Source organism: Pectinophora gossypiella, chromosome 15 (genome assembly GCF_024362695.1).
Source record: "Pectinophora gossypiella chromosome 15, ilPecGoss1.1, whole genome shotgun sequence".
NCBI lineage: Eukaryota > Metazoa > Arthropoda > Insecta > Lepidoptera > Gelechiidae > Pectinophora > Pectinophora gossypiella.
Window position 1 is genome coordinate 3,898,056 of NC_065418.1, and position 23,425 is coordinate 3,921,480.

Consider the following 23,425-nt stretch of genomic DNA (forward strand, 5'->3'; position numbering starts at 1 on the left):
TTATGATTTTAGGTTCCAAAAATCAGGTGGATAAAACAACTCAACAGAATCCCAGAGTAGAAGTTCTCGGTACTCCCATAGAGTGTGTTGCTAGGGCGCGAAATTTGGGTGTACTTATGGACAGTAAATTACGTTTTGAAGACCATGTATTAAGTGTTGTAAAGAATTGTATGTTTCGGTTAAAAATATTATATAAAATTCGTCCTTTCCTTAATGAAGAACTACGTTTGACGTTATGTGAATCACTAATTTTATCAAAATTAAACTATTGCGACGTAGTTATCGGTCCATGTCTTTTGTCTACTTCGAAGCGCGCCCTACAACGAGTACAAAATGCATGTATTAGATTCTGCTACAAGGTTCCCCCCCGTAGTCATATTACGCCGTGGCTAAATACTAAGGGACTACTCAATATGGAATCTAGAAGAAATCTTCACTTGGCCTCGTTGGTTCTGTCTGTGATAAAAAGTAAAAAGCCTCCATACCTATTTGATAAAATCACATGGAAATCTTTCAGGTTTAACTCTAGGTACGTAAATACTTTCCTCCTTGTAACACCTTTCCACAAAACAAGAGCATTCGAGGGGAGTTTTCGCCATCAGGCCACTAAATGCTGGAATGATCTTCCTCCACCACTTCGTAAACCTTCCATGGGTTCTGTTCGTTTCAAACAAACATTAAAAGTCTTTCTGCTCAAAAAGCAAATGTTGCTCTGATGGCCTAGGACTCCAGGAATGGGTTACAATTACAATGATAAAAAAAACATATCATTAATGAACTTATTATTCTTTCGAAGTTTTTTATTTATTTATACTATACAATGAATCTGGTCTGTTTTTAGCATTAAAAAAAAAATAATAATAATAATAAAAAAAAAAAAAAAAAAAATTACCTACATACTTCTATGTTTAAAAATAAATAAATATAGACATATATTTTGTTGTTATGCATTGTTCGTTGAATAACTATATAAGTATATAATAAATAATACATATCTATAAAAGTATGAAATATTATAAAATAAAGTATCATAATTAGCTATATATATTTAGTTTATCCAGTTTGTACGTTAAGTAAATTTTTTACATATTCAAACCAACATATTATTATATCTATGTATCTAACTGTATCTATAGCTGCTTCCCCGGGATTTGTCGAATGATGTAGGTGCGACTGAAAATCAGCGTTTGCTTCCCTTTGGGGCAAACATATGCTGAGTCGTTTTACCTTTTCAAATAAATGCGCACTATCTCACACAACACTTTTGTTATTAATTTTATTTCTTTTCTTTTGTGTAAATGTTTATAGCCTATAAGTGTTATTTCAATGTTATGTTTTTGTTTTGTGTGCTGTTTGTTTGAATAAACGTTTTCTCTCTCTCTCTCTCTCTCTCTTATATATTTATGAAATATATATTATATTATAATTTATTTAAATGTGGTTTGTAGGTTTAGGTTAATATTGTGTCTTATATTAGTATAAGTAATTTCTAAATAATTTGTACGCGTATGTATGTCTATCTATATAATATTATACATTGAAAGTCTCTCTTGTCACGTAGGTCAGCTGGAAGAAATCTCTTTGTTTAGAGATAAGCTTGCCTGTACTATCTGTTTTCTTTGTATGTTTCTTGTGTCTGTTTCATTGTGTACAAATAAATAAATAAATAAATAAATAAATAAAATAGATGAGACGAATCTTCCATTTTTTTTTCTGCCATATCTAATTTGAAGTTGTAAGGTCGAATGTCCTTTTAAACCCCATTGTTTAACTATTGTGTCTGGAAATCTCAGCCTTACGAGGTTAATTTATTTTCCAAAATAAGGATGACTGTTAAATGGAGATGAAATCCGCCACGGCACGCGCGGTAGGCGCAGTAAACGCAACATTTCACGGCTCACAGCGCGTGCAGTTCGATGCAGTGGTGCTCCCCTCAATTATTTATCGATTAAAAAACCCGCTGTTTGCTTAGGCCGAGGGAGAAGGTCGTAAAATGTTTAGACACGGTCTAAAATTGCACTCGCTTGACTCTCTCATTAGGTTTTATGTTAATGACAGGGATGAGGCACGAATTTATCCTTTTTATTTGTATGAGCTTAATAAGGAACGGAAATGTAATGATTTTGGATGTTCTTACTACTGACGCCCCTAAACATATCCAATTATCCATCTCCGTGCAATTTAAAAGTAGGTATTTTAATTTTAGAAAGGCATACGGTACAATTTTCTTCACAACCACTCTCATATTTTAGGTTTGGTGTGAGTACGGTAAAATGCAGAATGCAAATTCCGTGGTCCAGTAGTTGCGCGATGGACTCACAATCCAGAGGCCCGGGTTCGAATCCCTGTGGGGACATATCACAAAAATCACTTTAAGAGCCCTGGTTTGGTTAGGATATGCATGCATGCATGCGTGTTGCTGATCACCTGATTGTCCGAAAGTAAGATGATCCGTGCTCTGGAAGGCACGTTAAGCTGTTGGTCCTGGTTACTACTTACCACAGATCATTAATACTATCGTACTACTTAGTGATGTAAGTACGTAGTGACGTCAGGGGCTGTTGACATAAAGTTGATATAAAAACTATTACAAGGAGCTAGATTACAAGATCATGTTAAGTCTTTCCTGATGGACCGTTTAAATATGTTGGTTAATATCTGCCAAAAATGAACAGCCTTAAATCAGATTGAGGGTAATCATATTGTTGAATACTAAATATTTGCAAGTGTACAAGAGCAGGGTTAAAGTTTGCAAGACAACGACAACGCTAACTAAACTGAGTGTATTTGTCATATCCTATTCTGCGAGTTGCACTTGTGAAGCCGGTGCGACCTACGATGCGATGTAATCTGCAGTCGGCCAACTTCTTAGGTACTCCTTAACTTGCTCTGTGAAGGTTAGATATACAACGCAGCAATATTTATAAGTACAAGGCGATTTGTATTTGAGGGGAGGCCTGTGCCCAGCAGTGGAACGCATATAGGCTGTTGATGTACAAGGCGTTTTGTAAGTAATTTACTAACGGCCTCCGTGGTCCAGTGGTTGAGCATTAGGCTCACGATCCGGAGGTCCCAGGTTCGAATCCCGGTGGCGACATAATCACAAAAAATCACTTTGTGATGCCTAGTTTGGTTAGGACATTACAGGCTGATCACCGCACAAAAAGTAAGATGATCCGTGCTTCGGAAGGCATGTTAAGTCGTTGGTCCCAGTTACTACTTACTGACGTAAGTAAGTAGTAGTTACATGAACCATGTCAGGGGCCTTTGGCGGCTCAATAATAACCCTGATTCCAGGGTTGATGAGTTTGGTAATTCACCTCACACACACGGATTTGGTTATTTATGGTATGAATTTAAATAGGGTAACTTAAAACTTCCTAATTTTATAGTGCCACAGAACATCCATTCTCTTGAGTCTAAAATAAAAAAATGGATACATACAAATTCCAACCACACAATAGTTTTCAAAAGCTCAACAAAAACGAATTGTTTGTAAACAACAAAACTATCAACATCCAAATAGGTACACCCGTGTGGAAAACGTTAAAATAATGTCAATTCATCAAGTCGCATACCGGGTTGACATTTTCGTCATAACACGGCCGGCACCCTTCGAGGGTCGCCATAAAAAGTGGGGGCGTAATTACATAGTGCCACTAAACTAATTTCACGATACGTTGCCGCCGAAATCTGTGCTTGGCACTAGGAGACCCCGCCCACAGCGATTTCTCCAAATTTTCTACTCTATATCGAAACGGTTGATTACTATTGTTATGTGTTATTTCCTATGAATTGCTAATGCTGGGGTACGTTGATGAATTGCCAAAGAAAGTTGCGTTTGGTTTCGCGTGTTTTTCGTTGCCGATGGCAGTTGTTTATTATCGTGTCGTGTTGATGTGTTTTATCATGTTATGATGAATGCGAGTTCGTTATTATAATTCACAGAATTTTTTGGTAGCCCGGACATTCCATACAAAAAAATCTCGTTTTTATCATGAACTGCCTAACGCGTAAGTGTGATAAAGATAGACAGTGTGCGCGCGCTCCCTTACGGATTACGACTAGTTTCGCCACCCGCTTACCACGACGTACCCTGTTGAGCGAAGTTGCCTTTGCAAAAAGAAAGGTGGGAAGGCCGTTGTTGCGATTTAAAGACTGCACAAAGCGTGACATGCTTGCTTTTAAGATCAGCCCCGATAAATGGGAGGACCTGGCCAGTGACCGGAATAAGTGGAGGACGTCTTTGGCCGATGGGTGCAAAGCACACGATAAAACCTGGTTCCAGAATCTAGCCGACAAGCGCGAGAGGCGACACAGAAGTGAGAGGGCCGATTTACCACCTGTACCATCTAGTAACCCTCAACTACAATGCCAGTCGTGCGGCCGCTACTGTCGCTCTCGCATTGGACTTTACAGCCATTTTAAAAGCTGCCACAGAAACGCTGTTTGAATCATCTGATAAAGATGTAAAGGCCTGAGATGACAGTAAAGTAGGACCCAGCAGGGGGTGAGGTAAATTTATCTCGGCACCGATATGAATTAGTGCGGGGCGGAGAGTGTCCGTTCTACGTAGTATTATTGTTTATTCTATGGTATTGTTGATACATACATTATAACAAACTGCAGTGTTTAAAAAATTCCTTCGATTCGACTTTTTTTTCTTTTGGCTTAGAAATGCCTTGCCTAGTAATGTACGGTTACGAGCATTAATATCTATACACTTTGGTTCCATGTCACATTTACTTTTTTGACAAATTGAACTGTAAGTCTCACTAAATGTCAAATATGTTAGTGCGACAGAGTCCTAAAGTGGGTACATTATATTGATAACACTTCTAATAGGTAGGTATATGTAAGTAAAAGATGGGTAATATAAAATGAAAGATAAAACTGCAAGATACATTTCAATAGATTTATTATATAAAATCTTAACTCTACATTTTGAATTTTAACTTATTACAGTTTAGTAACAGTGTGAAATTTACAGAACTATTAGATTAGTACAGACAAGTAATTAGCTATAATTATTGCGCCAGATCATCCCTCTTGGGACATCCTTAATAATAATATACTCATTAAATACCTAAATACCGAATCTTATATATAATAAACGACGAAGCTCAGATATCTCTTACGATTTTAACTAAATACTAATCTCGATTTTATGTACATTATGATATGAGAGAAGTTTGAAAAATATATATTTAATTATAAGGGTGAAATCACTGCAGGCGTACTCAATGCAGAACTTTGAATAAGTAATATTTAGAACGGTACCCATCGAAATACTCGTATATTTGTAATAATTTGTTCGTTTTGTTTTTATCATCATCGTAATAAAGTGTTTATTCATTCATTCATAATAAATGATTGTTAGTAGGTAAGTACATGTAGCATTGTTTTTTTTCTTTTTTTTATGATCTTTTATTTATTTAAGGGGTAGCATTATTTTGTGAGTCAATGAAGATAAATATATTTTACGAATAATTTGTTTAGGTACCTTTATAAAATGTAAGGGTAAATAATCCTGTCTTTATCAGAAGTATTACCGGAGGCCTGTATCTAGGAGTGAGACGAATAACATTGGCGAATAACAATGAATAACAATGTCATATATGTCTTTTTAAATGAATTGCTTCAAAGTTGCTCTTTTAGGCCTTTGTACGGACACCTTATTTAATGCGCCAAAAGCTTTTTTAGACTCTAATGATCGGTCCTCTTATTCTCGTTAGGTATACAACTTAATATTCAATAATTTCAACTATGTACGCCTACAATGATTATGCAAACTACCGCCACTTTCACATACAGATGTAGATCTAAATATTGACTATTGTGGCGGTAATAATCACCCTCTATTTGCGAAACGAAAGCTTATACAGCGCGAATCAAAAAGGGTTTACAAAACTGCGTAGTTACTATTTTATTATATATCATTATAACATAGTATCACGGATACTGAGTTTATACGAAAAAATTCCGTATTATTATTATGATTTGCAGAGTACTGGGGGTCTAAAAAGGTCACATTGAAGCAATTCATCTAAATGGCAATATTGCAATTTGTAATAAATAATAAATGTAATAATAATGTAATGTGTTTAGTAATAAATGTTTCTTTCTTTCTTTCTTTCAATTTGGTATTTGCGCATATAAAAGTAAGTTGATCAATGTCAAGAAATGTCGAATAGCAATATTGCTTTGTGAGATGAATTGCTTCAATGTGGCCTTTTTAATCCCCTAGTTATAAATTTATAAAATATGTAATACGCAATTATGAAAAACCGTTTTTGTTCTCACATAATTTTAAGCACCTATTAAATCTATAAGTACTACGATCGTTCGTAACGCTGGTTGAAAATTGCGACTAATAAATAGTTTGTGTAACAAAGTACTCTTAGAATTTAATTCTGAAAATAATATTAATTACTTTATTTATTTCTATAAACCCGCAGTGGAGCAGCGTGGTGGAGTATGCTCCGTATCCCCTCCAGTTAATTGAGGGGAAGCCTGTGTCCAGTAGCGGGCTATTTTATGTAATTTTTACCTTTTAATTTTTGAGAGTAATATGTATTTGATATTTTTCAGAATATTTTATCAAAAAAGTACTTTGTCCTATATTTCATAGAGATAAAAAGAGCCATTAAATAAATTAAGTAAGAATAAATATCAACGGCTACGATAATAGAAAACGGATAATATTTTTCAAAATGGCAGCGGATTATTAATTTATGGCGATTCTCAATAAATGTCTAGAAAAAATATTATTTATCCTTATAAAATGCAACTTGTTTGTAAATTTGTATTCGAATGATGATTTGATGATTATGTACAAGCTCTTAGGTACAATAATAATGATATGGAATCGAAAAAGTTTCAGGTAGTGTATTCGGGTTTTCAATATGGCAGTTATTTTATCTATCACACAATCATTATCAATCGCCTTACATAACATTAAATTTTAAAATCAAATCAGGATATGACTATTACGTAATAAGAATTGGCAGTATTTTTATAGCTTGTAGTCGTATTAAAATCCCGATTACACGAACTGCAGGTTCTTTTTATACCTACACGTTAATCACTTCAATAAACGGTTAAAATCGAACTTTTGTACAAAAATATGCCGGTTAATCTAGAAACATCTACGCGTTACATTAGTTATAAGTATATTAGAATCCTTTAGGAATTTGTTGTATGCGGGAGATATGATACTCTTCCTCATTTTAAGTTAGGTATTCAGACAGTAGGCACATAAAAGATGTCTGGATCTACTGTGAAGTTTAATTACATATTGTATTTCTGTTCTATTTCGTAGTACAATTTGTTAAAAGCTTTGTTACTAAGTGTTTGGAGCCGGCAGTAATTAAGTGAAACATTTTCTATTTTGTAAACATTTGAGGTAATATTCACTAACCAGCAATGAAATAGATTGGTAGGATATTCTCAATATCATAGCTCAAAATGCTAAATATGTTATACAGGGTGTTTGTGACATTGTAATGATAACTCAGGGGGATGATTCGGACCATTATTCTGAGTTAATATCAAGTGGAATTTTCACACAAATCATGGTCTGAATCATCCCTTAATGTTTTCGTTATGATGTCACTAACACCCTGTATATACAGATCATGTTTTGCCCTTGTCTAAAGCTGGATTTAGACCAAATGACCGACACGAAAAAAACGCTCTAGTTCTATATTCTGACTCCATGTTACTGTGGTCTAAAGAGTCGAAACCATCTGAACACAATCAGTTTGATCGTTACTGTCTTCAATTTAACTTGTTGTGAAAACCTAATAAACTGAAAATTTGTATAAAGCTTTGTTTCGAAAAGAGATTTCATTAATCTTACTTGCAGGAAATGAGAAATGTATAGATAATAAAATGATTTATTTGGTGATAGACAATATTTATATTTAGCCGTTCTTCAGATATAGCGTGTTGAGTGAGGCAAGTATATATAGTTGATTGTATGTCAACTTTTGAAGGGCTGTTTTCAGTTAAAGAAAAACCTATTTTTAGGTCTTTTGACCTTCAATTTTAGGACCCACGGACACGTGAGTGACTTTTCATTTCACTATGAGACTTTTCAAACGATGTAGAAAATGAAAAAAAAAAAAACATATCTAAGTATATACTTTCCAGTTTATTAGCTTTCACCTCGAGATTCATCTTGTAACGCACATTTTTTTCTATGTTGTAAATTCTATGGTCTGAATCCACTGCTGAACCTTGAAAGTGCAATATCTATTTCTATGCATTTACATGGACATGTTCTTTTCTAATTTAAAATAAAACCTTTCTATGGCAACACTTGTTTTCGATCTTAATGAAAATTTAGGCTCTTCATTTCCCAGTCGATATACTTAAAAATATATTTCTACACGAGTTTTCTTAATATATCACAGGCTTAAAACATATTTATTACGATAAGGGACGTGCATACTATACGTTACACATAATATTCTAGTATTATAGTTACAGTCGAACGAAATTAGGTAACTATTTACACAAATAGGGGAAAAATAATGAGGCGAACCCTCCCACAACCCTTGGAGATTTGTAAATACACCGCGATGTACAGCAATACGTAGCTTTACAATCATTACGAGCCCGGGATAACGTATCTTGATACTTTTGTCTTTAACGAATTCAATTTAAACTTTCCACCAAATAAAACATACAACATGTAAATGAGAACACATACTTTAGGAGAAAGCAAACCTTTAAAAACAAGCGCAGGTTATTGTTAATCTTAAATTTTAAATATAAACATTAAAACTTAAAAGCGATTAAATGCAAATACCTACTCGTATCAAGTTGTTACCAAAATAACTTCCTTTCCATAAATCTAACAATTCACTATACTCTTACCCAACAAACAAAGCGTACTTACAATTTGAAAATTTCGATTCCTAAATCCTTTTTACATTCCATTTCCAACAATGTTCACAACGCGTATCGTCGCTCCTCTAATAATAAAATGTTCATATAAATTTTGAGTGTCTAAAATCACCTTCTCATGTTCCGGCGTGGAACGTATCTAGTCACTACACTGTCTTTATAAAAGCTAGGTCACACTAGGGTACACTATATTGAGCTCGACACTTGAGGAATACGGGAGCACTATTATGTCATGATCGGGTTGAACTGAACCGTTCGCTGGGTCTGTTCGTCTTCACGAGAATATATTGAAGTACTTCAGGCCAGCGGAGACGTACGGCACTGGGATAGATCCTGCGTAATAGTTAACTGACTGAAACATGAGATAGGCGATGTTCAGAAGCTATCACACGATTTCGTTTGGATGTGTGTTCTGATTCGAGTCGTTTTGTCTCGCGCATTGCTGAAACAGAGGAACATTATGTCAGTAAATGTAATTATTACACAAAATGAATCATCATCATCATCATCGACTCGTTTAGTTTCGACCATGAGTCATGTAGTAATCGTTACATGATCCATGTCAGGGGCTCAATCATAACCCTGGTGTCAGGGATGAGAGGCTGGTATTCTACCTTACAACCCACACGATAAGAAAAAGAGTTTCGACCATTATAGACGGCGATACGTCTCACAACCTGTAACGTTGGCCTAAAAAGCTCGGTGAGGTGTAGATACTTAGTTCGTCTTGCGATAGATGTACTTTGAGTTGAGATATAGTCGTGAGTTTATGTATGTACAAGTCTCAAATTAATGTTTACCTCTTGTTTTCTTTCCCAAGTTTTCATGGCCGTTTTGTATTTTTCGAATTCGTGGCACCAATTCGAATAGATTTTCTGGTATTCGTTGCTTTTCTCCGGAGGTGAGCATCTGCAACAAACATTGTCCTCATTTAAATTCCTACTGGGTGAGGGCCCTAAGCCTCTCGGTTAAGAGAGCCTTTAGCTTAACGGTTGAGAGCCCTAAGCTCTGCCTAGTTATCCAGCCGAGTAATGGGTGCCGTCGGACGCCAATACATACTTAATAAATGTGAAAATAACTTTGTTTGTTTCACTTTGTGTACTTGGTAAAAAAATTGGCACTTAAATAGCTTATGGTTCTATGATGGACATAAAAATAATAAATAAGAAAAAGACTACTTTAGTTACGTTTTACACTGAATCCGGTATACGCCATCTAGGTAACGGATAGGAACTACACTAGAGTCCCTACACACTTAAATAATACTTTTTATAAGCTAAGCTCACCTGTGTGTGTCAACGGTAATGTTGTATGAGCAGAGCAGCGATCCGCCGAGCCAGCAGTCGTACCGGCCCGCGTCAGCCTCGTTCACCGAAATGATGAGCAACCCGTGTTCTGATGTCTCAATGTACTTCTCCGGTTTGCTGTGGGACAAGACAAACAATTAATTACGTTGTCGTTGTAGGCCGAAAATAGGAAGCGACACTGGTCGCTTACCTAAAATGATACCTGCACACCACAAGAAGTGCTTATTATCCAAAAGTGATAGATTGCGCGCAAAAGAGGGTTTTTTTTTTGTAACAACAGCGTAGTGGCGCAGTGTGATTCCTATTCTAAATGACTGTGTCCCTGAATAGCGCATGTTTAGGAAATGACTTATTTTTTTATTATTTAAGTGCGTGTCCACATCTCTACGTCACGATGCCGTTGACGTGGAAATAAGCCAGTTTCCAACTAGTCAAATCAGTTACTTTTTACACGTCAAAACAAGATTTTTATAGGAAAAAGCACACTGTGACGTCATGGAAAAACGTGATAAAATGACGGACGTTATTTTGCGTTTTTGTTTTATTCACAAATTACTTAAATAGAAAAAGATAATGTTTTTCGTCAGTTTTGGATCTGTCTTTGTTTCATAATTAGAATTATATAATTTGTCTATGACCTAGGATGTTATCCAATTCACGGTGCCAGCGACGCGTCGTGTGGCACGGTGTGATCGTCAACGTGAATTTCCACGCTACGACGGCGTGACGTGGAGTTGTGTATGCCTTCATAGCTTACGTCTTGTGTACAGTTCACTAAAAATCATATGATTTGAACCTAAATCAATTAAGCAACATGTTTTACCAACTTTTTCCAGCTCTTCCCACATTGACATGTGACTAGTTTTTCAAATAAGAAATGTCTTTAAAGAAATTAAATCAAAATGATAAAATCGCTTCTTCCGCGCTATAAACTAAAATTGCTTGAGCCACGCTTTTGAGTTCGATACCATTTTAAAATAATTGTAGTATCCAATGCTCAAGTTTAGCCCCTTTTTAATTGTGGAATTCCAATTTGTAATGCGCATAGAAGTGTGTAAACAAACTGTAATTATAAACACCCCTTTATAAAAGATAATGAATTTTAATTATGTATTGGAAGAATGATCACGATAGAAGTGGAACAGTTTAATTAACATTGTTGCATGCAATTATTTTCGAATATTATATTTCCCCACCAACCCGCAGTGGAGCAGCGTGGTGGAGTATGCTCCATACCCCCTCCGGTTGATTGAGGGGAGGCCTGTGCCCAGCAGTGGGACGTATGTAGGCTATTTATGAATGTGTATTATATTTCGAATAAGATTCTACTTTTATATAATTACATATCACGCTTATATCCGTGAAGGGGTAGGCAGAGGTGTATAATATATTATGTATTATACACTTACTTCTTGGCAGTTATATTTAAGTATTCTATGTAACAGGGGGAGAGTCTAAATCTACGTAATTTGATTTCATTATAATCTGCAATCTTGTAAATAAGTGTGAGATATAGATATTATCTCCCTAGCATTATTCCGTTTTTCACAGAGTCCGCTTTCCTAACCTAAAGAATTGACAGGTCCGGTATTTTACACAAGCGACTGCCTGTCTGAACTTCCAACTCGCGAAGGGATAACTATCCCAATACAGGTTAGGTCACATACCTGCGAAAATGCATTTCTCGGGAATGTGGGTTTCCTCACGATGTTTTTCTTCACGTGATAATCATTTATGATCCAAACATGAATTCGATTATCATATATATAATGAGAGAAAGAGTGTGTGTGTGCGAGAGAGAGAGAGACTAGGAAGAACGAAGTATTTATTATGAATTCGATTTTTTTATATATTTTCATTATTCAAACTCCGAAACTTGACTTTGAAAGAACTCCTCTACTGTCCCTTTAACCTCTAACAGGGTGGTAATTAAAGATCACTAGAATTCAATTTAAGTTAACCTTGTCAAATGACAAATAGTAATTACAGTAATATATTTACGTTTCGTACAAATTAATACGTGTTCATAATAATATTAGTTATTAAGCGTCTTACTTCAAAGATAAGTTATATTAGGTAATATTGACATTCGTAAAAGATTTATAAGAGCCATGTTTCTCAATAAATACAGGGTGTTAGTGACATCGTAACGAGTACTGAGGGGGATGATTCAGCTCACGATTCTGAGTTAATATCAAGTGGAATTTTCCGTTGCAACATTTATATATGTTTTTTTCAATTCTATACTTTTCGACAGAAAATTCCACTTGATATTAACTCAGAATCATGAGCTGAATCATCCCCCATAGTATTTGTTAGAATGTCACTTACACCCCATACAAGTGCCTACGCATGGGTACGTATGGAGATCTTAGTGACACCGTAACAAAAAAATTGGAGGTTGATTTTTACAGAAACCTGCCTGTCTGAACGTCTAACCCGGTGAAGGCCGTTTCGATGGGTACCAATGAGTTATTCAGTTGGCTCGACCATTATAGACGGCGATACGGCTCACCACCTATCACGGTTTAATAGAAAGCTCGGTGAGGTGTGTGTACTTAGTTCATCTTGTGATGGATGTACCTCTGGCTGCCCCAATTGGGATATAGTCATGAGGTTATGTTACGTGAAATATTTGTTGAAAATCTTACTTGAAGGTGATGGGATGCCTCCCCTTTTCCCTGGAGTAATGGAACCACGTGACTGCGCGAGGATGCAGCACCTCTGGCATCTTGACGAAGCTGCCGAGATGGAGGCTCTGCCCCCACGTCGCGGAGACGCTCTTCCTCGCGATAGAAGAGTCGCAAATATCTGCTGTCTCGTTCGCTACGTCTTGGATTAGTCTGTGGAGTGAGTGACATGATTAGTGGTTTTGTTCTACTAACTGATAAGTAGTCGTTACATGAGCCATGTCAGGGGCCTTCGGCGGCTCAATAGTAATCCTGACACTGGGTTGATGGGTTGGTAATCCACCTCACAACCTACACGATAGAAGAAGAAGAGTGGTTTTGAACGGTTTTCCAAAATTTTGAGAGTGTTATTTAAATTTCTGTCTAAAATTGACGTGTGTTTCATAAACTGTATGCCTGTAGATTACCCGCCCCTTTCCTTTTCGGCGGATAAGAAAATGACAAGTATAGTCTATCGATCTACTCAGCCTGTGTCCACCTTCTGTTGGGTATAGGCCTCCTCTCTTTCACGCCATCCTTTCCGGTCCTGTGCAAGTCTCATCCATTGCTCTCCGGCATACCTCACAATGTCATCTAACCACCGGGCTGTTGACCTGCCTCGATATCGCACACCATCCCTTGGCCACTATTCAGTAACAGCCTTAGTCTATCTGTTGTCTTCCCGTCTTGCCAAGTGTCCTGCCCATCTCCACTCAAGCCTAGCGATTCGTAGAAATACATACATCTTTGATTTTAGTGCGTCGCCCAATTTCGACGTTTGGTATGCGATCTACCAGGTAGAGTAACTTAAATAAAATTAGATGTTGTGTATTGGAATCGGCACCATTAATCCTTCCTTTTTATAATTGCTAAGCATAAAAAATCCCGTTATTTTTTGTCCAATAAAGTAACATTGAACTGTATGCGTCCTATGTTAGTTCGATATATAAATACATCACACGTCGTATCTCACGCTACAATTTCATCATAACTTATTAAAACGGAATAGGAGAAAGCTTATAACTATAATATTATGCACGACACGAAGAATAGGATGTAGGAAATAATGCTGTCGATGGCACTTGTTACTTCCCAGTGAGGTTTATAATACAGTACCTACTACAGGCGACATAAGTAGGTCATGTGAAATGCTGACTGGTTTCATAAGAATCCCATTTCTATCAGTTATTTACTGGATCGTTTTAATGTGAATATATTTTTAAATTGCTTTAGATGACAGAGCAGTAGGATATGCCAATGGCATCTGCTATTAGCTTTAACTTTTAATAAAGTTTGTTTCTAAGATAGATGTTTCTGTTATTAAAACTATTCCTGTAGGTGTGCACAACGAATTGGTCGCTCTTCTCGGCCGGTTGTGTATAACACAGCAGTTAAGAATTGGCTGATTCTATCTTTTTCAAATTGTTCTTTCTTGTGCTGTGGTCTCATCTGCCTAAAGGTTAGGTTATAAAGCACTTTTTACATAAGTTTTGCGCCTTTTTACTGAACGGGGAAAAGGCACATCCTATAGTGTGTATTTATGTATGTACCACCTATCACGTTGGTTTAACAAATAGCTCGGTGAGACGTAGGCACTTAGTTCATCTTGCGATGGATGTACCTCTGACTACCCCAATTGGTAGTACCCCAACTAGTAGTTGTGAGCTTATATTATGTTACTTACCCAGGCATATATTCCCGACAGACGCCGGCGTCGCGATCCCACCCGCAATACGGGTCGCGAGCGCATCTCACGCATGCGTCGTAGCGTCGCGCGCACAGTGCTAAGCGTAGTTGTAGCACTCTACGATCTGACGCTGCGTAGAGCGACCCGTGAGTGCGAGAGAGAGCCATTGCCTGGGAAAAGAAATAGACATAGGTATTATATTACAATAAAGATAATGTTTTACAATAGATTCTATGCGGGGTATGAAGTAGATCTGTCAAAGAACGGGAGCCAGTGCTGTGGTGTGACTTTAATTAGCATAGTCATGTCTCAGTTGACATTGTCTCAGACCGGTTGATTATTTTCTAACACCATATTTTTATATTCCTTTTTTTGGCTTTGGCTCGACCATTACAAACGGCGATACGGCTCACCACGTCTATAAGGTTGGTCTAATAAAAAGCTCAGTGAATCATGGATATTCAGTTCATCTGGTGAACATACTTTGCTAACTATCGGATTTTTTAAATTACGTATTACGGAGATACAAGATCGTAGCTATATGCTACGCTCGTAGCAACATACTACGCACCTAGTATCATCACGTAGCAGTGAATAAATAACTCAATTACTTACTTATTATTTGTACGAGTATATATCCCTCATCACACTTGTCAAAGCGCATAGCATAATAAAAAGACGTAAAAATGATCTATCCATGGTTTTTGCTTACTTACTAAAGTAACTTTTGACACATTTGTATCAAAATTAGTGTTAAAGTTTTCTACGTCGTCTTACCTGTATGGGTTCCCCTGGCGTGACGTCGAATATGTCCAACAAAGCCGACTGGCTGTCTCCGTTGCGAGTCCACTGGACTATCTTGTGGATCTTCCCCTCGTCTGCAAAGAACGAACATTTCATTTATATCAAGTCTTTATGCTACATTTACTACAGTAAAAGGATCTTTCATACACTAAAACCTGTAAGCATTAATAGGGTGGGAATGAGAAGACAACTTGCCGCTACTTTTGATACGAATATTTTTGGGGTTTAGCGATATTTTTTATAAATAAATTGTTATGACTTATGATAGGCAGTCGCTTTAAGAGGCGTAGGCATTGGGACACCAACTCCTCGCCAGCAATAAAATTTCTTTCAATTCTATCAAAAGTAACCAGTACGGTCACGATTATCACCATCCTGTGTACACTTTGGTACCATGTCACATTAACTGTTTTGAAAAATTAAACTGCAAGTCTCATTAAATGTCAAATGTGTTAGTACAACATGGTTTTGAAGTGGGTACGTAATATTGCTTAGGACTGTACATTACGCAGGCAGATAACTGACCTTCTTAAATATTAAAATCTATTTCTTATTTACGCATTTCCACGCTGTCTTGCAAAAATAGGTTAATACCCACTGGTCCCCTGACATTCGTCCCCTGGGCCCACTTATCCCCTGAAATCTTTGAGGTTCCCACTCCCCTGATATTAAAAATATCTTTTTTAATAAAATTTCATAAAATATTTTTTTCACAAATGGTGTTGTTTATGTAAATGTTATCTATTGTGTGTGTGTGTGTGTGTCAGGAAAGAAGCAAATGGAATTTTATAGTCTCTGCTTACCCCGGTGGGAAATAGGCGTGAGTTTATGTATGTATGTATGTATATTATGTCAACGTTTTTTTTGTAAAAAAATACAGGTGCCGAATCTACGACATCAGGAGACAAGTGTGTACTTTAAAAATAAATTAATATTGATTGATCATCTACCAGGGGACCAATGGATACTAAATAGGGACGGCACCTACAACTTTTATTTATGGGACGAATTTTAGGGGACGAGTGGATACTGACCCCAAAATTAATACTTGTATACAAACGATGATGGTGACATTTGTAAAGTACAGACGAACTTTGGGCGTAGTCAGACAATAAAACTCCTCTCAATAATTATAATCAAAATTACTATTAACTTACGCGACCTTCAACTGTAAGAGAAGTTCTGACAGTTCACAATCCTTTGAGTTCCCAACACGTGTACCAAGAACATGAATAATAAATGAATTAAATTTTAATAATATAATTGTATATTAAAATGTCTTATACCGAGTTTTCGTCTTTATAAATTTCAAGAAGGAAGGTGATCCCATTATTATATAAAAACTTGTAACTTTTAGAGAAGATTGGCTTAATCAAGAGAGTTTACACAAAATTAGAAGTTGATTCTTTGATATTCAAATTTTTACAAAATTTTAGATTGACAGATACTAGCTCTGTCTCTTTCCTCAAACTAGTCGTAAATTAATGATGGCACGATGTTAGGTGCTGTTAAACTAAAATAATGCTTATTGAAGCTCACAAAAAAATGATAAATTAAAAAAAGAAAAGAAATGAAAAATCGTCGACGTAATGACGATTGGGATCGTAAAAAAACACATGAACATGATAAAGATCCGGTAGTGTAATCGTTGATACGCCTGTCCCGGCTTGACCGGAGCTGCGGGTTCAAATCCCGTCCGAATCAGACTTTCTGCAACAATTTTCAGGATCGATTTTTTATTTATGTACTAAATTTTACACCAAAAACTAATTTCAATATTTATTTACAACAATAAATTATTTTTGGAGTCGGTCCTCTTCTCTGGCTAATCAATCATCATCAAGCGACGTGTATTAATGAAGACCAGAGGATTAAAGCTCTTCAATTAGTGTTTGACAGGCTGCCGTTTACGTTAGTGTGACGGTCCGTGAAGTCACAGTCACCGGCGAAGAACCTCCTGATTTCTAAAGCTGGGTCCAGGCAAGGCGCAATGTAATGAGCGACTTCTTCTTCTATCGTGTAGGTTGTGAAGTGCATTTCAGTAACCCTGGCGTCAGGGTCATTATTGACCCCCCAAAGACCCCGACATGACTCATGTAACGACTACGTACTTACATAAGTAAATAGTAACCGGGAACAACGGCTTAACATGCCTTCTGAAGCACGGATCATTGACCAAATTGGAGGTTCAGTACGATCTACTCTGAACCGGCGTGCTTGTATGTCAGGATCGAAGCAAATGGAATTCCATAGGGCTTACCTCGGCGGGAAAAAAATCGGCGGGAAAGTTAATTGTATAACAATATTTTATGTTTTTTTTTTTAAAGAATGTCTAGGGCCCTGTGCCGAGGTTTTTCTTGCAGCTTCTTTTCCCCGGCTATACAGGTTGTGAGAAGCTGCAGTAGTTTTAGGCGGATGAGACGTTCGTTATGTAAAAATTGACGATTCAAATTATAACTATGTTACCCACTGAGTAAAGATATTTTTGAATTTGAATTTGTGTATGTATGTACAGACTTTGTCCCAATGTGTCGCCAGCGATGGCTTGGTCTGCACCTAGCCGAAGTGGCTTAACCGCGTGATAAATTATAAGGGCACGTCAAAACGATGGCCCAATTAATTTGATTCGAGGGTAGGCACCAAACCTCGGCTGTTTGTCTTGGGAGTTTATGATTGGTACCTTTAATTGAGGTCATTTGGAATTCGTTAGCTGTAAGGATTTACACGAGGAGCCTCAACTTTGCCAAGTTCCAAGTCTTAATTTCATAAACTCATTCAAGCTTCTGTTTAAGTTTGAAACAGAATATGCTTTTGATCGAGATGCCATTGAATTATTTTTAGAATGGTTTTTGTTTTATATTTAGATTTTAGGTATTACTTACCTATAATATAATGCTTGAGTTGCTTTGTTATTTATTGTACCTATGAGTATTTTCGTTTATATGAGATTAAGTATTAGCTATAAAGTACTTTGTGCGTAAGTGTAAAACGGCCTCCGTGGCCCAGTGGTTTGAGTGTTGGGTTCACGATCCGGAGGTCCCGGGATCGAATCCCGGTTTGGTTCCCTAGTTTGGTTAGGATATTACAGGCTGATCACCTGATTGTCCGAAAGTAAGATGACCCGTGTTTCGGAAGGCACGTTAAGCTGTTGGTCCCGGTTATTTCTTACTGATGTAAGTAAGCAGTTACATCAGTAACACATGAGCCGTGTCAGGGGCCTTTGGCGGCTCAATAGTAACCCTGACACCAGAAGAAAAAACACACACGATAGAAGAAGTGAAAAATAAAACCTAAAAATATTACTACATAGAGACGTAGATATATTTAGGTACATACATAGATAAAATACTTTATTGAGCACAATGGACACAAGATACAGAAATAAGGACAACAGATACAGAAAGGCACAACAGGCGGCCTTATTGCCTACAGAAGTGCCATTCATTATGCGTTTGACTGATTATGTTACTCTTCCTGTTATTTACTTCTTATTTGTGATTTGTACTTATTGAATATGATATAATGTCATATTGTTGTGAGTCATAGAGAAATGCATAAATTAAAAATAGATAAATAAATGTGCAGGCAGGATCCTGCACCAGCCCAATTGATATGATGAAATAAAAGATCTTAAATAGGCTACTTGACGGGTTTTGTAGTTTATCATTTAACAATAATTATCCAATATTTTATTTTTAAGAAATAAAAATGCAATTTTTTATCTGTGTATTACACAGATCCGAAACACGGGCGGCCAAGATTGAGCTTCGTGTGACGTCACATTTCACAAAATAAACAAAAACTATCAGGTTTCAAGTTATACTGTTTCACAGTGTCTTTGTTTATCGAAATGTGACGTAACGCAAAAACGAAACGCATGTTTTCGCAAAATGTCACGTAAACATGCGTTTTCGCGCGAAATTTTACATTAATGAAGGAAAATTTGTTTTTTTTTTTGTGTTATATAAAGCTTTTTCGAGAAAATAAAATATTTTAAGAGGTATAAAATAAGCGTTTGTATTTTTTCAATACTTATCCGAAAATTGACTCTCATGTTTTACCACAGTTTGGCGTACAAATATTCCTACTACTATAGCTTTGGATACTTGATAGCTTTTGGAAACCATCATGGATCACAATTATAGCGTATGTGTGTGTATTGTGTGTGTCACACGCACATTCACAACAAAAATGAAGTTCCCAGACGTTCCAAGCAAATAAATAATCAAGTTTCGCCGAGCCTTTTATTGAATCTGTAGAAAGTTTTCCGTCGGTCCGACCAATTGTTTCCTTTTACGAGAGAATAGTGGACTTTCCTTACAATTGTAAACACAATTGATACCTGCGACACAATCGGATTTTGGCACGTGACCCAACAGAACTGGGATATACCTACAACCAGCTAAATTTGAAGGACAATTCATTGTTTCTCCACGTACATACCTCATACCTTAGTAAAATCTCACATACGGCTGAAACCCCAAAAACATATTTTTAGTACACGACTTTCAGCAATCTTTCGTAACAAACACATCACATAAGCTCACGACTTACTCCCAACTGGGGTAGTCGGAGGTACATCCATCGCAAGATGAACTAAGTAATCACACTTCACCGAGCTTTCTGTTAGACCCACGTGATGGGTGGTGAGCCGTTTCGCCGTCTATAATGGTCGAGCCAACTGTTTTAGAGAATACTGCACTAAGGGTGGTATTAATAAACTAATCTCAGCTGAGACTGCCCTCAAGATCATGTTCAAGTCCCTGTTTTTATATTTGAACTGTCACTTTGACATGATCTTGAGGGCAGTCTCGAAGCTGAGATTAGTTTATTAATATCACCCTTAAGGTATAACGAATCCAATCCTTCGTATTAATGAACAAAGAAATATTCGATTTATCTTCCTAAAATCTTAAAATTATTTTTCTTCAGCAACAAAAACTTCTTTTGTAAATGTGAGTTACTTATTTAGTAGAAAATCTTCAATCCATTTCGCACGTTAGGCACCTCTATAACAGAACATTTTCCTTTAAAATTATTATTTTATATAAAACACACATAACGTTACGACCTACTTCCAATATTGCTTGAATTTGCACAGTACGGAAGGCCGTCATTCTGTACAATCCGCCGGAATCAGGGTCGAATTAATATTCGGGCCACGAATCTTAATAGCTAATTGGATTAGAGGCATGTACCGAAATTACCTAACCGGGTTACATACAATAGTAAGCGAGTACGTGGCGCAACGTGTCGCGCCAGAAGACGCGGGCCGGATTGGGGCGCAGATTATGGCCCTTTGGGACCCATTCAACCGATACGATGAGGCCCTAAAACTCGTTTGTTTCAAAATGTATTTTTATTATTCAAATACTCCTCTACATTATAAATTATACAAACAATAATCCAGTAAACATAACATAAAAAGAGTTCGTTGTTCGGTCGATCGTTTCAATATTCACGCCGGTTCAGAGTAGATCATACTAAACAATTTTTAAGGACATCCCAATTTGGTCAGTACGGTCACAAGTACTAATATGTATTATACACTTTGAAACCATGTCACATTCATTTTTTTGACAAATTAAACCATAAGTCTCATTAAAAGTCAAATATGATAGTGCGACAGGGTTCTAAAGTGGGTACATGATATTGCACATGACTGTACGTCCTTCTAGATCCTCTGCCAACCCTACTAAAAATCTTTGTTTTAAACCGTTTACTTTTTACAAATAATTACGTAATTTCGAAACGCATTATGCATTTTCGTGGCCCCTTCTCATTGGGGCTACATTAAAACGAGGCCTCATTATAACAGTCGTCACCCTGATACATAAGTCCGTGCCTGCAATGAGGGTTGGAAAGCGTAGCAATGTTATTGTGTTCGTTAAGTTATAGTTGCTGAGCTATAAATCAGTAATTATATTAGGTCTCTTGTTCGTAATGAATAAGCCGATTGTGAGGGCAAATGTGCAGGCTACGGCCTATGGCCCTTGTGAATGAAGGCATTGAATCGAAAGCTTTGGAAATAGACATAGGTTGACCGGATATATACAATTTACAACTGTGTTTTGGTTAAAGTACTTTGATGTAGGTATTAAGGCCATAACTATAAAAATCTATATGTTTTTATTACTAAAAATATATATAAATGTCATATTTGTCAAATCTTTTAGTCAGGTAAGAGAACCCTGGGGTAAAACCGGGTAGGTATCGCTAAGGAGATGATGATGTGTTCAATCAATCAATGTTTTTGTAGATACATCCGAATCGTATCTGTTTTGTCCAGAATTTAATTAACTGAAAGAAATTGAGGTTTTTCTGAAAAAAAAAAGAAACACATAGAAATGTGATTTTAGAAGTTTTTTTTCTCTATAAAGCGGCTTTTTGGCGGGAAACGGGAACGGGACAGTTGCTTCTTTTCTTCATTTTCTTCATTGAATAATCTAAATAATTAATAATAAGTGGTGTTTTGTGGTTAATGATCGCATTAAGTTAGTCGGAAGACATTTGCAAGTGTTATTATATCGGAGTATTCAATAAACAAAGTGTATCTGCCTATTTTCGCTTCGTGCCAGGAAGCCGCTTCATAACTCGAAAGTTTATGCGGACTTTTGAGTTAATTCGTTTGGGGTTCGGAGTAGGAGTCTACTCCGAGGGTGGGGGCTTAGGTTTCATCATCATCATCTTTCATCATTTCATCAATCATCAAGAAAAAAAATACGTAAGACATGGCTGTATGGGCATAGTTCCCTTTGCCTTACCCTTCGGGGAAAACCAAAACAAAAAAAATATCTATAAAGCGACGGGTAGGATGTCATTACAGTAACATGTAATATACGTACATCAATGGGTGACGTAATTTTTACTCTAGTTGAGGTATTTTCTTATGAAAGTACAGCATAATCTACAGGGTGTTAGTGACATCGTAACGAAAACTTTGAGGGATGATTCAGACCATTGAGTAGATATCAAGTGAAATTTCCTGTCGGAAAATTCATGAATGTTTCAGTATTTTTTAAAATTATTTTCATCTTATTTACTTTTGCGAAGGAAAATTCCACTTGATAACTACTCAGAATAATGATCTGAATCATCCTTAAAGCTTTCGTTACGATGACTCCCTGTATATATCTCTGCGGAATTGTTTAATTATTTTGTCGGTCTGCGTGATCGGAATTCATTGTATAAGTGAAGATATAAGTGTAGGCTCACCCGGCTTATATACCCACGACGCTTTCCGTTGGAATACAATACGACTTAATCCTTAGAACTATTTGTAGGTGTTTGAAAAGTTATTTTAGTCGAAATAAAGTAATTTGTAGCAGAGTGCTGTGTACTGTAGTAACTTTCGTAAGTAATTATTTTTATTGCGCTTTCTTTGTAAACTTTTCTGGTAGAATTATCGATTTTATGTTGGTATAATACCTCTTTTCTCTGTCTCTCTCTTCGCCTTTCGACTTAGTTCTACATAATTATATGTATAACTTTTCAATATTTTCTTTTGTTTAACGACCTCTGTGGTACAGTGGTTGGTCGTTGGGCTCATGATCCGGAGGTAACGCGTTTGAATACCGGTGGGGACATATCACAAAAATCACTTTATGATCCCTAGTTTGGTTAGGACATTACAGACTGCTTCACTTTGCACTCATCCGCAAACTTTACGATGCATGGAGCTTCCATAAAATATAATAAAAGGTCGTCTTGTGCATTATAACTTGCAGGTTAAAATTCCATTATCAACTATCATGCAAGGAGATCACAGGAAAGCTAAATACCTTAGTATTATCGGCCATTTATATAAAAAAAATGCTTTTGTAAGTAATGTTAAAAATGCGGCTTATACATTGCCAATAAAATGGCTATGGAATATGAGAAGCAGCAGAGCAATCGTAGTTATCTGTTCTGTGGCCTCCGTGGTCCAATGGTTTCAGCGTTGGGCTCACGAGCCGGAGGTCCCAGGTTCAAATCCCGGTGAGGATATATCACAAAACTCACTTTGTGATCCCTAGTTTGGTCCTAACCAAACTAGGGTTTTTTAG

At 36.6% G+C, this 23,425-nt stretch overlaps 1 protein-coding gene across 2 annotated transcripts in view; it reads right to left on the reverse strand.

Annotated features, from left to right (window-relative positions):
- Positions 1-7,576: 7,576 nt before the first annotated feature.
- LOC126373095 (semaphorin-2A-like) overlaps positions 7,577-23,425 on the reverse strand; it is a 624,036-nt gene continuing 608,187 nt past the window's right edge. For both annotated transcript variants that reach the window (XM_050019093.1, XM_050019092.1), the window contains 6 exons: positions 15,354-15,454; positions 14,574-14,746; positions 12,872-13,063; positions 10,200-10,337; positions 9,714-9,822; positions 7,577-9,355 (listed from right to left, as the gene is read on the reverse strand). In XM_050019093.1, coding sequence (XP_049875050.1) covers positions 9,299-9,355; positions 9,714-9,822; positions 10,200-10,337; positions 12,872-13,063; positions 14,574-14,746; positions 15,354-15,454 — 770 coding nt within the window. In that variant the 3' untranslated portion in view covers positions 7,577-9,298. The remainder of the gene's footprint in view (positions 9,356-9,713; positions 9,823-10,199; positions 10,338-12,871; positions 13,064-14,573; positions 14,747-15,353; positions 15,455-23,425) is intronic.